The sequence below is a fragment of the Crassostrea angulata genome, chromosome 7 (genome assembly GCF_025612915.1).
Source record: "Crassostrea angulata isolate pt1a10 chromosome 7, ASM2561291v2, whole genome shotgun sequence".
In the NCBI taxonomy this organism is placed as follows: Eukaryota; Metazoa; Mollusca; class Bivalvia; order Ostreida; family Ostreidae; genus Magallana; species Magallana angulata.
The window spans coordinates 23481365-23499108 of NC_069117.1; the positions used below are offsets into that span (position 1 = coordinate 23481365).

Here is a 17744-nt window from a genome sequence, read left to right on the forward strand (position 1 = left end):
TGAAATTGATTGCTCTCTTTTCAAGTGAATTTTATTCTAGATTTAAAACTACTTTTTTATATACTTGTTTCAGCTCTCTGAATGTGAGCAATGTCACAATACCCCTTAATTAAAATTTATGCAAAATCATGTCATTCATATGCCAAAGTTTTGATTTTATATAAAATGTTAATAGGCTTTCAACTTTCATTTTCTTTCAATATCAAATGGAATTCAGCTTGTATCCCTGTACAAAGAAACAAGCATTCAAATAAAAATGCATATCAAATGAATTAAACTTGTGCGATACTTCAAAAAATTATTTTTGTCATGCAAGGTGGTCGCCATGTGTGAAAAAAATGGATTACATATATGTCATAGCCGATCTCCGGTTACATTAATAGACAAAAATACTTCGCACATAAATCGTGTTGTTATGAAATGGTTTGGAGTTTTTTCTTTACCATTCTCCCCATTCTCCCTGGAAGTAGAACCACTTCTACCAGAGTCAACACAATCCTTAGTATTCCCGCCAAATGTCGCATGCAGTGTACCGAACCCGATGGAAAAGAAGTGAATTTTTCTTTTTACTGACGGTACGATAACAGTTAATAACTGCTTCAATGACCACGGTGTCATTAATCTTTAGACCGGGAACCTTAAATCAAGTATACTAAAAGGGATACAGTTTAATCCCTAACTGTATTGTGTATAGCATAAAAATTAAAGACATTTAAAATATTATACAATTATGCGGATAAAATATTCAGATTAAAGAAGTTGATCCCAAATCTTGGCTTGATTTGTAAAATAAAGAAGAATACTGAGACCCTACTAATCTTGGTTACCGAATGCTTAAACACAGAACAAAATCGGCCGACAAAATACTGTAGATGATTTATGAAATTTGCTTTTAAATTTTCATTTACAATGTAACATCAAAGAAGTACAATATGTAGTGTGGTGAATTGTTTTTTATAATGGATTATAGAGTGAGACCATTTATATTTTTGTGGCGGAAATAAGCATGATTTTCTTAGTTTTAGGAATCTTTTCTTTATTCAGTTTAACGGGTAAGTGTAACAATGCACTGCTTTTCTTTAGCATCACATGAAAAGGGATTACATGTATATTGAAATTATGGAGTAGACTTCGTCTGAACTGTATGCTAAAATCAAGAACTGATTTAAAACAATATCAAGCCAATGATATTGCTCTTCCAGAGTCAAAGTTACAGGCTAATGGAATAAACACAGTGTCATGCATGCATTTTCCCCTTGTTTTATTTGGTCCAAATGTGAACAGATTTTCGAATTTCATTTAAACATTTACAGAGACATATTCTTCTGTGCAGAATGATCATTCAGTGCCATAATAAATGGGGGAGATATTTCAACAAATTAATTGCACAAAATATTTGTTCGACACCTGCTCTTAATATGTACATACATTTACATCTACTGAGTATGATTCCCTCTATTTTTATGGAAAATTATAGATAATTCATAGCTCTATAGAAACAGCCAGATTGAAATCTACACGTCCCGTTTATCTACTGCGATCTAAGAAAATCGCAGACTGCACGAAATAATCACGATGAAGTCAGACTCTAATTCCCATAGGAGACGATTTGGCTGTTTCTTTTAGCTAACGTATTAATTAACATTGACAATAATTTGGTTAATTTTTCTTACTTTTTCTCTCAATTTATTAATTTGTTAAAGGAAAGTTGTAAATATAAACAATAACATGCTTTCTTTGATGATTCAGGTAGCGAGCACTGCAGAAAAAACACGGGTTGTGTATTTTTTCTGCAATGTCACCATTTTCATATCCTATATACACATGTACATGTAAATCACCAAAGAAAGCATTTTATTGTTTTAAATAATTATTTTCCATGCTTAGTGTTCACACTTGGTAGTCTAATTGAATGTTAACACTTTCGCACATAGTAACGTTTAACTGTAGTAATCAGTGACAAGGAGAGGGAAGTCCGAACTTTTAGTAAATTAGAGCGTTTCGGGTTCGATTCCCTAATGAGAATCAATATAGTTTTGCTTGCTTACCGTTATAATATATATATATTTCTTCTATCAGATGGGACTTGCACATTTCCAACTCAGCTGGAGGGGCTGTGGACCAGCAGTCACAATGGGGATATGACATTTAACTCCACCCACGTGGATTACCCCGTGGGCGCTACTGGAGGAAACCTCATTTTCGAGTGCTACAGCACAACAGGGACAAAATACATTGCGAAGTAAAAATATTTTTCTCTCTATTCTCCAAACTATCAAGGTCGCTCTCTCTCTCTCTTTCTCTCTCTCTCTCTCTCTCTCTCTCTCTCTCTCTCTCTCTCTCTCTCTCTCTCTCTCTGAAACATATTGTAGTAACTTTTCTACCATACATCGGTACCAGTGTTCAGCTTATTTTTTGTTTGTTCTCTCACAGATCACAGGTTTTCCCCTTGTTCAGCAGTTTTGCTATGGCTGTGATGTGTTTTGACGCCAGCTTACTAAAAACCAGTTTATATCAAATGAATATCTACACAAGTAAGACGAATTCAATCTTTCAATCTGGAAATTTTTTTTATTAAAAAGCGATACTTTAATTATTGTTAACGTATATCTTAAACCATTGTTATAATGTTATCTTCAGGCAAACTTGCAGACGCTAATTATCAGAGGATCAAGTACGTCACTACTTCAACTACCGTCACTGACGCTGTAGCCTGCGACGACAATGCAAACACCGAGTTTCACTTGTTGGTTAAAAACGGTAATTCAAATAAGCTTTTTTTCAAACAATTTATGTTATCTTCATATTATAAGATTGCCCTGCTAATAATAAAATCCTGCATGTTTTTCTATGGTCATATTTTGCACTTTAATCTTTTACATTTTTTGGTGCCGTGACCAGGATCATTATCGGATGTTACTATTCAGTGTCCCGATGTTCTGCTTGGATCTTTTACCTTGACATTCAATGAAACGTCCTGTGTGAACGACACTGGTGCTTTGGAAGTCTGCGATGACAACACTTTGATGACTTTCAACCATACTGCTTGCTCCACAAAAATAGCTTACTCAGGTAATTGAAAATAACGCATCCTTAACATACGGAACAAGAAAAAAGAAACCTTTTAGATGAAGTTTTGTTAAACACTTAGGCATTGACGTAAAGTTATTATAAAAACTAAAGATTTGCCCAGATTTTCTTCAAATTTAAGATTTAATTTGTTCATCTAAATTTAAACAATATTACAAGCCTAAATATATAATCGAATTAGTCCCATTTTTCTGAAAACATATTGACTTACTCAGAAATATATTACATGTAGATGCATTGTGCTGATTTAATATGAAAGATCGTTATATATAATGTTTGCAATTCATTGCTCAGCTGATAAAAGCAATTATTATAAAAAAAATTCACATCGAAAGATCAAATACGTATACTTTCACATGCATGAAGTATAAGTTTCAATTTGTCTCAACACTTCAAAATTACAGTATTCGCCTTCAATACAAGCAAACAGTACACTATGTAAAAAAGACATCTAAGGATAAATTCCTTTGAGAAACGTTTCGACATTATGTACAATAGACGGTCCCTGCGGACACACTGTGTTTGCTCGCAAGTGATTAAACCGATTAGCCGGGTATTAGGTCGGTATTAACGAGGATTTACTGCTAGCTTTTAACAGATCAATATTTTCCAATACATAACCTGTCCTGTGAAGTCAACTTTGTTATGTTTTATTGAATTCTTCTGGGTGCATTAGGTTTTCTTCTTTCTACGCCGATCGTTCGTGGCTTTTCCAAAATCGGTTATGTCTTTGATTAATTCTGATATATGAAAAAGAGCATACAAGAACATTTACATGTCTATATAAAAAACAAACAAGAAAGAAATGGAGGCTTATCAGTTAATTGAAAATCTATTTTGAAATAAAGAGACAAGGAATATTGCTCTCGTACAAGAAGTACTTTAACGCAATTTTCATATGTAGAATAATAAGTTATATGAACCCGTGTTTTAGCAGGTTTCAAACGATTTAACGGGCGTTTAGCTATTGATATTTGGGGTGGAAACATTTTGAGAAAATTAATCCTGAACTCGTGTATAGGAAGGTACATGATTAAAAAAAAACACTATTCAAAATGCATCATTAAACAGCAGACTATATATCTATATATTTACATCCACAAAGTATTATTCCCTCTATTTCTGACGAAAACTTATAGTTAATTCATAGCTCTATAGAAACAGCCAGACTGAAATCTACATGCCCCGTTCATCGATTGGTCGAAATTTACAGCGGCTGAAACTTGAGTAGAAATTGACAGGTCTCAAATTGACACGCCCTGTTTATCGATTGGTCTAAACCTACAGCGACCTACAAAATATCACGGACTGCACGAAATAATCATGATGATGCCAGACTCTCAGTCTCACAGGAGACGATTAGGCTGTTCCTTTTAGCTAACCTACTTACGTACATTAACAGTAATTTAGCGAATTTTACTTAATTTTCATAATCAAATTATTGATTTGTTAAAGAGAGATGTTAATATAAACAATAAAATGCTTTCTTTGATGATTCATGCGGGTTATGAAGGTAGCGATCATTGCAGACAAAATTTACATAACCCGCTAACGCGGGTTATGTATTTTTTCTGCAATGTCGCTACCTTCATATCCCGAATGAATCACCAAAGAAAGCATGTTATTGTTTAAATGAATTCAAAATTGTTACATCTTGATCTACAATGCAATACAGATTATTTACTATATAGATCAGGTCCCATGTGTTCACGAGTCTTTGGTAATATCAATTATATACATATTCTTTTTCAAATAATAGTCACTGTGTCATTTCATATTTTCCATGTCTTTTATGAGAAAACTTTCTGTGAGTAGAAGAATTCCGATAGACATCTAAAGATTTGTAATTTTAGGGTCAGATCTTTTTGTATTCACAAAAAAGCTATATTTTCTCGAGGCGTACACTTTAATACTGCTTCTTTGATAGCACGGAAGTAATCCTCAAAATTAACTCCTTACAAAATTATCAAAGTAAAGAATGTTTCGATTTCGTATAATATTGCCTCCCGCAAACGTATGTACTAGGACAATGTGCATTTAAATAGTTATAATCCTGAAGAAAAATGCAATGTATACAGTAGACTACCAATAAGTTAACTCATATATCATGTTCGATTCATTATATGGGCACTGAAATTGTCCCTTCATACGTACAACAAAGTTCAAAAATACATTTATTCTACACTGACAGTTGTATTTTGCCATTACAGATGGCGGAAACCTGCAATGTGTGTACTCGTCCGCTGTTGGTTCCGCTCAGAGAGTCCATGTCTACAACTTGGACACCACGACAGACGAGTCGACCTACTACAGATTCACCTGTCTCGTACGTATCCATATTTTTTGCAATGCCCGCAACCGTAATTAAAGTATGAACCATCAAAAAATAATTTCAATTTTTTTTTTGGTCAATTAATTTTCGATTAGAATGTAATAGATACACTTTCTTGTACATACCGGTATATTAATTCCGGATTTTGCTATATTTAGATGCTAGAGAGTTCTGGAGGCAGGGTGATAGGGACACAGCACCCCCAGGACTGTCTCAGCACTCAGACCTCTACGTCTGTGGATTCACCTGGGGGAACATTAAACATGACAGCTTCACGTAAGGAGAGAGAGAGAGAGAGAGAGAGAGAGAGAGAGAGAGAGAGAGAGAGAGAGAGAGAGAGAGAGAGAGAGAGTCAGTCTAATTCAAATTTTATTTTGTTTCAAAGCTGATTTGAAATAATTTGGATTAATATTCTGTTTTTTTTATTTCTAGAAACCTGTGGTGAGTAGAAAATTTCCTGCAGACTCTTATTAACATCATTACATCCTGAACATAACAATAATTTGTTTATATACTCAGTACTTTAGAATAGTTGTATATCAAATTTGATTCAGTTTGGTTTCTCTTCAACTTCACTATTCAAGTCGGTGTCACGTTTTAAAAAGTAAAATAATACAAATTACAACTCCACAACACACTTAAGTAGATGTTTGAGCTGAAGAAGTTATAAACAATTGATGGGATTGGTGTAATGATAGGGTAAATTAAGTACATTGTTTATGATTAAGTAATTAGACAGAAGGGAAAACGAAGTCCTTCGATAAATAATAATTCCATGTATTTTATGTTTTTTGCAGTACCGACGACGTCGCAATCGTCAGTTGCCACGGCCGCCATTGTGGCTGGCGTTCTTGTGACCTTGGTAGTCCTGACTGTTGTTGGACTCATCATCGGCTACTTCTGCTGGAAGGCCAAGTGCAAGAAAGAGAAAGTAGAGCCCAGGAAAGGACTTCCACCGACCAGTACAGGTATGCCGTCATTTCTTTCCCATCACATGGACAGCGGGAAACCACAGGGATTCCAATCCATGAAGCGTGAGCCCTCCAACAGTACCCTGCTGTCAGACAGTCGCGCTAACCTTATCCTTACCCCCAGTACTCTGCACCCTAACTATATAAGTAAGCACGACGCTCTGGAGATCCCCGTCCCACTGGATGCCAACAAAGGCATCTTGCCGCCACTGGGTAACCTTGATGGGAGTCAGTTAAGTCTTCTTCACAACGACGAGACGGCGATGACAGGCAGAAAACACCAATCCAAGGGGCACGCCAAAAAGAAAAAGAAAGGCACCAAAACTAAGAAACACTGAGTTGATTAGCTTGTTTTCAGCTGACACTTTCTCGCCCAGAAACTCTGCCAAATTTCGCAGATGTTTTAGGGCTTTTCGTGGATATTAGAACTTCTATATCCCTTTTTTTAATTCCTGATCCAATTGTTATTCGTCTTGATAGTGTACAGATGTATTCTACTGCGAACAATCGAAATTATCCAATGTTTTATATTCCGTTTCACCATTACAGATTTATCTGTTCCATTTAGTTGTTTGTTGCTTACGTCAAGTACAAGTAACAGTGTGATGCTATGTTTAATAGTGCTTTAACATGCCGAGAGTGCTTATGATCATGAAAAAGTGTTTTATGTTCTTTTTTGTTACATGTTGTTTCTATGTCATTGACAATTGTATTCTCTTTAACCGTAAGCGTTGATATGTGGATTCGTTTCTTTATTAAAAATAATCCTTATTATAGACAGTTTTTTTTGTCCTTATCTTTTTCTCCTGCACACAGGGATGCCGTTCGGCAAATACTAGTACCTATATAAGATATTCGACCCTTGTTGACATCGTGTATGAGTTTCGTGTTTAGTGGACATTCCACTGAGAATCTTCCTTCCTCCTGCCTTTCCTCCATCCTATTGCCTCCCCATTGCTTCTACAACATAGCCTCCAAAACCTATCACTTACCGGACGAATATCTATTCAAACACACCCAAACTCCATAACTGTAAGTACTAACGTTTGACCTTTAGTATATTGTGGCAATTAAGGGGGTATGAGACTCTGTCAATCATACTGTGAATAGGAGTACATTATAATCAAAAAATTATCATAGGTTTAGAATTTTCAAATATTTGACCAACAAATTTGTTTTAAATGTTTGGTAAGGTAAAAATTATCTAACCCATTGCGCAATGCTGTTAAGAAACAGTCTTGGGGAAAGAAAAAAGGTATAAATTGATACTTTATTTTATTGTTTATTTCGACAGAACGTACCTTAGTATGGGGATGTCTCATATTACCTTAAAGCAGGTTATGGACAAGGAACATCTACACATCAATAAAACATGGCTTGACCTTTTGAAATTGCCTTTTAGATATGTTGACTGATCATGTCCTTTTCTCCGACAGGTGATGAGGACATGGTCAGTGACGTATCAGTGATTTCCGTGGATCAAGAAAGTGGAGAAAATGGCGGCATGTCTGAACAAAACAGCTGCCAAAATCATCGACTGGTTGAGAACGCATTTATGCACACTGACGGTATACTGGGTCAAACTCGAATGCTTCTTGCTAAACAATGCCAAAACAAATCTTTACCGTGCGAAATATTAAAAAACACAGACATAGATATTTTACAAAGTAACCAGACAAAGAAAAGCATGGTTGCAAAATTGATTTCTTTTTTCAGTTTTAAAAAATCCGATTCCACAAGTAATCTGTTGATAAAAACCAATCAAAAGAGCATACAACAAACAGAATCGGGTTCCCTGGTAATTGTGGAATCTGGTAGTGTGCAACCAGGAAAAAAGGACAGCTCTATTGACGGAAACACTCCTCAGCATGTTGAAATTCAGTCTGAATTTACTCGACAACCCAAGGAGGCGAGAGTAACAGTGAAGAAAGAAATTAAGATTGACATTAATATCTCAATGACTTCAGCTGTCACAACCACCGTCACAAAAGAAACACATCAATCTAAATCAAACACATCTGAGTCTAACACTTCCATTAATATTCAGCATTCAAGTGAACGTTTCACAGAAAAAGAGGGTTTGAATGAAAAAATAACAGCAAATTCACTCAATCACGAAACTGACACTCATATTTCTAATTTACCACCTGCTGAAATTCATTTTTGCCGTGACAATAAGGACAAGATAATTCATAACTGCCCAAAGACACGTTCTCATTGTATGAATAAAGCACCTAGTGAACATATGTCGAAACCTAATCCCTCTAACGACAAAAATTTAGATACTGCACTTTACAAGACACAGTCTAAAAATGACCACAACACTGAAAACAAAGAAGTAACAGAATCGCTGCAAAATAATACCATGAAAACCCCTGTTAGCAAAGACCAATTAAGCACATTGACTGGGACATCTAAGGTTAAGGAAAGCAAAACAAGTATAGAAAATGTTCATTTTGATCCTGACCTTGAATCGAACACGATCAAGAAAACAGATAATGCAAATAAAGCAGTACAAAGAGATAAAGACGAAAACAATGTTACAGATGAAAACGCGTCTGGCATGCCACGTACCAATGCTATCGACAATACGACAAATTCAATCCCTAATCAAAAGGCTCAGAACGATGAATATGTTGATTTACCGATATCCGAGAAGACAGGAGGGACAAATAAGTCAAATGTATTGGCACATTCGGAGAAAATAACGAATAATCAATCCTGTTTCTCGTCTGTTAGCGCGAAGCCTTCAGATAAATCTGTAATTATTGAGTCGGGTTCATTTCTGCAGACTGCGACTTGTAAAACACTATCCAGTAGTAATGACAAAGCAAACGTCAGTCAAAATCAAGGACATTTCACCGACAATGTATTTTTATCGCATCGATTATTACAAAATCAAGTCAGGGTATTAGATACAAGTAATTATCACAGTGGCAATACGTCTGAGGAGAAATCAAATGTATCAGGAGGCTGCACTTCTGACGAGAAGGAGAAACCGTTACATTTGTCGGCAAACACGACTAATATAGACCGTGGTAACAATCCTCTGGATAACACTGACAGGTTTGATAACACTGATGGGAAGGTCAATGCGTATTTCAGTGATCACCAGTCCTGTAATATCAGAGAATCAAGTAACGAGGTGAATGTTTCTCCTGTTAAAAGCCAACAAATTACGCTGCCAAAGCCATACCTACTAAATTCAGTAAATGATGTGTTCTCTGAAAAGGACAACTCCTCCAGTGATACTTGCAATGAAATTCCAATTTCATATCCCGGGGACCCTTTAAATTTACTAAACTCTAATATTTCATATGCATTTGATACGATGTCATCATGCATACCGAACACAATGCCCCCATTGTCACATTCCATTGGAAAACCAGTCTTTGATATGAAATCTCACAATTACAATGATGAGACTACCATTCGGCCTGAAAATTCACATTTTGGTATCAACTCTTTGTATAAACCAATCTCTGATTTAAAATCGCATATGGGAGAAAATAAACCTGAACATTCAAACCAAAGCGATATCTTTGAAATAAAACCGAATGAATTCAGAAAGAGTGACCAAGTAAAGGAAACAGGCTCATTGGAGCTAAGAGAATTAAAGTGTGATATACCCCAAAGGACAAACACGTTGCAGTCATACATCAAACACACGAACAAAAAGCCATTGGTTTCAAACAGGATAAGTGCAAATTCTGATTTATTGAAACAAAGAAAAATACCAAAAGGTTCAAAACCGGTAGATCTGGTAATGGCAATAAAGCAAACGGACAAACTACAAATACAACGTGAAAATGTCGACACAAAGACGGAAGAGATATTGGAAGAAAACGTTCAGAAGACACAACCACACGACGAGGAAAAGAACAACGATACGGAATCAAACATGTTTTCAAAATTGGAATTTTCAGAATCTCTTGATTCAAGCTCAGAAGACGAGGGCATCCAAGTTGAAGAATTCTCTTTGGATGATACAGAAGATGACACGTGGTCCTTGGCAACGTTTGCAATGCCAACAAAACTGGAAATGGATCAAAAAGAGGAGAATATACCACTTAGATATTACAAACAAAAGCGTTACAAGAAGAAATCAAAAGGTTATATAAAACAGTTTTACCAAAAAGCTTTCGACAAATCGCAGGATATAAATGACATAGGTCCGAAGAACCCAATTAACTTACCTTTTATGAATTCACATATAGAGAACAAGTCGACTTCAGTCGAGGATAGTAGCTTCAAGATGGAGTTTGATGAAAAAGAGGAAGGTATAAAAATCCATTCTTCAAATAATACTATAGCTATAGTAGACCCAACGGGAACGTTTGCTTATACAAGAAGTGAACAGACAACGATGGAAGATAAGACAAAGTCAGACACTTTGCAAATAAGGACCGATGACAGAGACAAAGGAAAAACATCTAAAACTAAAGAAGAATACACAAGGAACTCTGACAAGAACACAAGAATGGTAATAGAGCAAGAAAAAACAAGACAATTGCCCCAGAAGTCAATGAAATGTGAGATTGGCGAATCTGTTAATCAGAATATGGTGAAACATCTGGGGAACAATGAATCTTGTAAACTAAAAGCTATAGACAACGTTCTTAGAGATAGCAAAATTTCAAATTCCGTTCCGCAGGTAACTGAAAGCAGCAAATGCATTACCTTAAACAGTGTCGAGAAGAGTCAAACATTACCAGAAATCCATTTCAAAGAAAAAAATGATGTTAGTTTCGTATCTCTTCCTGACAACGACCTTAAAAAAGAAGTAAAACCGGACAACAAAACTACAAAGACGTCTAGTTTGTTGTCAAAAGCAGAGTCGATGTCCTTACCAAGTGTAGAAGTCAAAAGAGCGTTCTCTGTCAATGAATCAGGAACGAAACGGAAGAGTCAACAATTAAAGGTATCTACTACAAAAGAAACCAAGTCTAAAACACCGTCCACGAAAGTGGACAAAACATCTGTAAAAAAGAAAGCAAAGAAGACTAAAACTACGAAGTTTACGAGAAACATAACTTTTAGAGTAAGCAACGAAGAAAAACCCGTGGTCGAAAATTACGATAAATTTGGAGAAAAGGAGGAAAAATTGAGAGAAGAGAAACCAAACAAATTTAGATTTGATCAACTACCGACGATACGCAAGTCCAAAGCAAAGGAAAAACCTCAGGCAACTAAAAAAGCGCAAAAGTGTTCAACGAAAGAAAATGAAAACTTTGATGAGAGTGAAAAATTACACGAAGAATTAAATCTTCCAAATGTGGGAAACAATGTACAATCAGAAAAGCAGCCGGACGGAACATGTAAGCCGTTGGAGAAAGATCACGTGATAATTGGTGCTGATGAAGGGGAAGGGAGGCTAGTTCAATCCACAGAGAAGAAGTTGGTCTTGCAGAAAAATACCAAGAAGAAAATGAAGAAAAAAAAGAAGAAGAAGAAAGTACAAAAGACGAAGGGATTCAGCAGCGACTCTGATGATGAAATTGAAATTGACCCAAGTGTTTATTTTACATCAAGGGCCGGTAACTCTTCCCGCCCTGCCTCGTCACATGAACTTCCTCAACTAATTAACAAAATCAAGCTAACTGCCAGTTGCACAGACATAAGATCACTTTGTGGAGATATAGACTGACTCATTTAACATGCATTGCTGTATACTTTTACACAGCTTTGCACTTTCATTTCTATTTATCATATTATTCATATATCGAATAGGGCAATTGTTTTTTTGGCAAAAATATATACATTTATTGCACAATCAAATTCAAAGTGACTTCTCAGTACCCACACATATCGACTTTGTGTGCTGAACAATTGAATCACTGAACTCGCAGACAGACTTATGGGTTTGTACATTGATGCCCTCAAAGTCATAAATCTTTTGTTATTGCATAATGGAAAAGGGTTTATTTGCATACAGGAGTTTCTATGTGCATTGTCTTGTTATATTTGCTTTTTACTGGTAGAAAAACAATAAATATCTCAAAATGAACAAATATCCATAGTAAATGCTTTAGTCACAACGTTTCTTCCTAATAGTAAATTGGCTATGTCCCTTTGTAATTTATCCACAACTAAACCTAATGGCAATGATTATGCAGAGTTTACCTATCCGCATACCTGTTTAAGATATTTAAGATGAAAGTATCAATGCTATGTGCAATTTTATTAAAGAACATTCAACATAGGTTTATCGATTTGATTTGATTTAATAGACTTTTTATCACGGAAAACATAAAAACAAAACGTTTGAGGACAAATACATTGTATCTGCTCTAAGAACATCTATGTCAAGATGTACTTAGATTGTATTGATTAAAAGCTTATCTATGAGACTAGTCAGTGAAACAAATTCTCGAATCGGAAAATAAAACCAAATTTGCTCTTTAATTTCACAGTGACAAAGCTAATGTAATTTATACATGCACATGGAGGTAGTCAATCGACAACATTTTAAAATACAAAGATTTTGAAAGAAAGCTGGGAAGGTGAACATTTAAGACATACATACATAAAGGAAAACTGTTTATAAAACATTCATATACTGAGTATATGACCGATTACAGTATGACACTTAATATCCATCTTTGTTACATTAAAATTTTCACGAGAGCCACTTTCTGTATAAAAAAAAACTTCGGAGGAAAAGTTTGTTAATATATATAGTAACCCCGATTGTGGTTTTGGCCGCAGGAATCAGTAACATTTTTGGTAAATATATTTCACATTAACTTCGCTAAGATATTAATATTAACACAAAGTAGTATATTTGAAGTACGTTTATTCTTGACTTCCAAAATATGAAGATTTAAAAAAAAAAAACGTGCAAGAAGGATGGTATAAGAAACATATGAATTGTTTGATTTTCTAGAAATTATACCTTATATTTGAAAGATGGAAGCAAATTAATTGTATAAACACATCAAATATTCAATACCATACATAAAATTCATTTTGTCACAAGTGAATTTTTGTTATCTATAGCACTAAATTTAAAACTTCGTGGAAAAGTTTTGTTCAAATATTGAGTAATTCCCCAATAGAAGGCTTCGGCGTCATGAGAGAACACAGAGTGCAACCGAACCGAACATCGGGTATCGTGAACTGATTGCCCACGTGAGCATCACGTGTTCACTATCACAATTGGGGATATTACACTTATTGTTTATCTATATACAGGAATGACACATGAAAATGGAGATTGGGATATTTGGATACAAAAAGAGCACACATTTCACTTCGTACATGTCTTGACAAATTTACAGTCAATGCGATCTGTATCTCTAAGTAAATAAGTAACCATCACAAATTATGAGTTCCAGGCATGCTAAAAACACAGCCTTAAGTAAACATTCAATCGCGGAAATATCCATAATTTAATTTAATATCAACTACTGCAGAGTGTCTGATTTGCCGTAAAATCAGTTAGAAGCAATCCACATATACTAGTAAATTATATGAAGATTATTTTGAACACTTGTAAAACTAGTGTTTATGCAAAAATTTAGATTCCTTCAAATCAATTTTTTTTTCATGAAGAGCATTATTTAATTTCTTTTTCTTAAAGCATTATTCTTAATCAGATATAAATTCATGAGTCGTCAAGTTCAAATTCGTGTGTTAAAAGACAAGCATTTTTGGATGATAAGCAATTCATAAAAATGTTTAAATTCATTGAAAAATGAAGTTTAAAATTTTTTGTAGTTAATCGTCAAATGAATCTATACTATTACTGATTAGTACTACCATAAAGACAATTTAAAATGTTCATAGTTATTATAGCATATTGTCAAAATTGATAAATGGTTGTAAGTTTAAGGACACATAGTAAAAGATATAACCCTCTAATTAAAGTATAGAATTTTTAAAAAGTAAGTTTTATTCACCATTCCCACCTGTTGCCTTTAAGGTAAATTTTCGTCCTTCCAGTTTTTTGCTGGGTCGGTCCAGTCGGCTGGACAGAGCAGCGATTACTATAAATATCACAGCTATTACAATAACCGCAACGGTTGCCACGGCAACTGCCGTCTGCTTCTCCAACAACGGCTTTCCTGTTGTGGTTGGGGTTGCCGCCGTTTGTGAGTCGGCTTTTGCTCCCGAAGTTTCTTGGTTTGTCGTTGACACTGTTGTTGTTGATGACAATATTGTTGATGACGATATTGTTGATGACGAGTCTGTTGTCAATGTTGTCGTGTCTGCCGTTGATGTTTGAGCGACGGATGAGTTGTCTGTTGTTTGGTTAGATCCTTCTGTTGTTCTATTTTCTGTAGTTTCGTTTTCTGATGTTGTTGGCGGTGATACCGTTGTTGTTGTTGAAGTTGATGAAGATGTTGTTGTCGTTGATCCTGTTGTTGAATTTGTTTTGGGTACTTCTGAAGATGATGTTAGTAGAGTGCTTGATGTCAGTGATCCTGTTGCAGTTGTTGTATTGTTTGGTGTTGGTGTCGTCGATGATGTAGAAGTTGTATCGTCAGCATGACAAGCTTCCACCAGGAAATGTAAAATCAGGATACACAAAAGAAGACGCATGGTTTTACAAAATCACTTTCGAATTCTAACAGACACGGGAATCCAATTTACTCCTTATTCTGTTGAACTCTTTGAATATAAGATATTAAACACATAAGTAGTACACCCACCCTTTTCTTTTTCAAGTCTAAAATGCATAGACACTATCGTCACGACAGGGGTACACGAAAGGGAAAACTTATTCCAAGTTTCCAATAAACAACTTCAGAGCTTTTATTAGAGATTCTTCAGAAGGATTTTTCAGCGTCATATGATGAAATTTTAATTCTTATGGCTTTGGTATATCGTAAATATAAAAATTGATAAAGAGAATGAAAAACAATATAACTGCACGTGGCCCATAAAATCTCTTATCATCATATTCAGATAACGCACAACATTACTGCATTTGAACGAGGAAGTCCAAAGTGATCAAATAAAATCAATAAACACACCTTTTATCTTATTGAAATTTCGGGTCTTATGCGATTACCTCACAGCGGAACATTGTTGAAAAAGAAAGTCATGACAGAGTTTATCATAGTCTGTTACAAAAAAATTTACAACTTGCACACGTCGATATTGTGTATTACAGAGTTAAGAGCTGTCTTCATTGTTATCTAGTTTATTGTTAATTTCAAAACATAAAACGGTAGAGACGCACTTTATCGTTCGTTCGAGTCCTGTCTGTCCATAAATAAAATATTACATTCAAATTATCAATTCAATATCTATCTCGTGGGGGCTCGATAAATTTTCATCGTAATGATAACAGTACAATGATCAACATTAATATCATCACATTTAAGCGTTTATTTATGGCTATAACCCCCCCCCCCCCCCCCCCGATCCTATCAACTCTCTGGCTGTCCAGATACATGAAAGAGACACTAGTATGCAACTTGGCCATCAAAATGCGATGGCTGAACATAACATATTCTGAATAAGATTCTATATTGGTTGACATTCTTCTGTAACTACATTATCTCACTATTCCTCGAAAAGCCCATCTTCTCTGAAAAACCAATTGATTTGGAAACAGTTATATATTCCCTGACTATACGTGTGTGTGTGTCTTTAAATTAGGGAAAGGACGATTCAATCTTTCTTATTACATGCTATATACTAGTAGAAAAATTGTTACAATTCCATTTTTTATTGATATTCTAGTATACGTTAAAATAACGATTAAAACATTGGCTCGATAGTTCGCATTTATTATTTAAGGGGTGTGCCTTTTTTTAAAACGAACATCACAGCTTTAAGCAGCATTTGGTCGAGAAGCTTTCGGGTCGGGAAGAAACCGGGTTAAATATCCTCTTTTTAAAAAAGGTATGCATGTCGACCTTATGAGAGAAAAAAAAACTCAGTCGAGTGTGACAGACTCATTTAACCAGATTGCCCATATAGATGAGCAAGAACAGAATTTCAAAGAGCAAGCAGAAACCTCTAAAATACCCAAGATACTGTTTGAGGTTGACACAACGACTACAAAAACATCTGGTGTTCTTTGGAGAGGGGAACATAAACAATAAAATGCTTTCTTTGGTGATTCATGCGGGATATGAAGGTAGCGACGTTGCAGAAAAAAAAATAACGCGGGTAATGTATTTTTTCTGCAATGATCGCTACTATCACAATGAACGAATCACTAAAAATAGCATTTTATTGTTATATTTACATCTTTCTTTAAACAAACGAAAAAATTGATCGTAAAAATTAAGAAAAATTCACTAAATTACTGTTAATGTGTACCAGTACATTCATTAGCTAAAGGAAACAGCCAAAACGTCTCCAGTGGGAATCTGAGTCGGACATCATCATGATTATTTCGTGCAATCCGTGATTTTTCATAGGTCGCTGTAGGTTTTGACCAATCGATAAACGGGATGTGCAGAGTTTCAATTTAAGCATTGAATGCTTATTTTTGGATGTCGTCGGTCCTATGGCACACCAAGCGGTGCAGACAAAAAAGTGGGGTGGCTAAGTCCCCCCCCCCCCCCCCGTGGTTCCATGTGTTTGTAATTTTATGAATAACATTTAGCAGAACAATCGTAAATACTAATTTTACCGTGCATCAACTCAGGTATCTATTTATTTTTATTCAAATAAATAGACAATTTATAAATTCACAATACCTTAAGTATAATCATCACTTTAAATTTTAGGAGCAAAAATTTTCCACTTCTATTGACTTGAATTATTGATTTTCTCCTCAGTTTCTTGAACCAAACACAGATAGTTTGTACCTTGTAGCAAGGTATGACTAGCTTGTAACGAGAATTACATATCTTAACTGTTAAATGTCATTCCGTCTTCATGCTAGTCGTTTTCATGTAGGGGATCCAAAAGACGATTTTCGCGTAGATCTTTAATTGTGTTCATCAATGTTTATTGTTTAATTTACTTTGTCGAACTTTCACGTTTAAGTCACGTTTATAGATCGTTAAAGACAAACATCTCAAGTTATATTATTAATAATATTTTTAAATTGTCAACGATTACAGCCTCGACCGAAAACTCTTGGCTAGCGAAGATGCGGTTACAGTCGATTAACTAAGAATACACACGAGGTAACTCTCTATCAATACAATATAATGTATATATTAGGTTAGATTATGATTGGATGAAAAATCGTACATTTTTCATGTAAATACAGGTAAACTCTTCTTGTTTCCTTTGATGGAATCTTTTAATATTTGGTGAAAAGCCATTTGGACAGGAGAACACAGTTTTATCATGCACTTTGGTGAACTTGAAGGAAAATACATTCATCAACAAAGAAAACTTTGAACCATCATGATATATATACTAGTATACATATGAAG

At 35.0% G+C, this 17744-nt stretch overlaps 4 protein-coding genes across 7 annotated transcripts in view; 2 read left to right on the forward strand and 2 right to left on the reverse strand.

Moving 5' to 3' along the window:
• LOC128192065 (uncharacterized) overlaps positions 1–528 on the reverse strand; it is a 63784-nt gene extending 63256 nt beyond the window's left edge. For 3 of the 4 annotated variants that reach the window (XM_052864493.1, XM_052864492.1, XM_052864495.1), the window contains exon 1: positions 444–528. The gene's annotated coding sequence lies outside the window, so the exon portion shown is untranslated. Of the gene's footprint in view, positions 1–347; positions 365–443 lie in introns of those variants that run through there. The other variant, XM_052864494.1, reaches the window with a different exon arrangement.
• A 297-nt stretch (positions 529–825) lies between these two features.
• Positions 826–7169, forward strand: LOC128155375 (uncharacterized). The gene is made up of 9 exons (XM_052817059.1): positions 826–1052; positions 2080–2242; positions 2434–2534; positions 2641–2760; positions 2902–3072; positions 5301–5416; positions 5581–5698; positions 5855–5863; positions 6220–7169. Exons 1-9 carry the CDS (start codon positions 1007–1009, stop codon positions 6729–6731), a joined length of 1356 nt encoding a protein of 451 aa, XP_052673019.1. The 5' UTR covers positions 826–1006; the 3' UTR covers positions 6732–7169.
• Positions 7170–7829: 660 nt separating this feature from the next.
• On the forward strand, positions 7830–12517 carry LOC128156386 (uncharacterized protein PF3D7_1120600-like). Its single transcript, XM_052818499.1, has 2 exons — positions 7830–7961; positions 8110–12517. The coding sequence occupies exon 2, from the start codon at positions 8351–8353 to the stop codon at positions 12038–12040; it is 3690 nt and encodes a 1229-aa protein (XP_052674459.1). The 5' UTR covers positions 7830–7961; positions 8110–8350; the 3' UTR covers positions 12041–12517.
• A 1769-nt stretch (positions 12518–14286) lies between these two features.
• On the reverse strand, positions 14287–14937 carry LOC128191246 (uncharacterized). The gene has a single exon (XM_052863337.1). The coding sequence runs from the start codon at positions 14935–14937 to the stop codon at positions 14287–14289; it is 651 nt and encodes a 216-aa protein (XP_052719297.1).
• Between the last annotated feature and the right edge of the window lie 2807 nt (positions 14938–17744).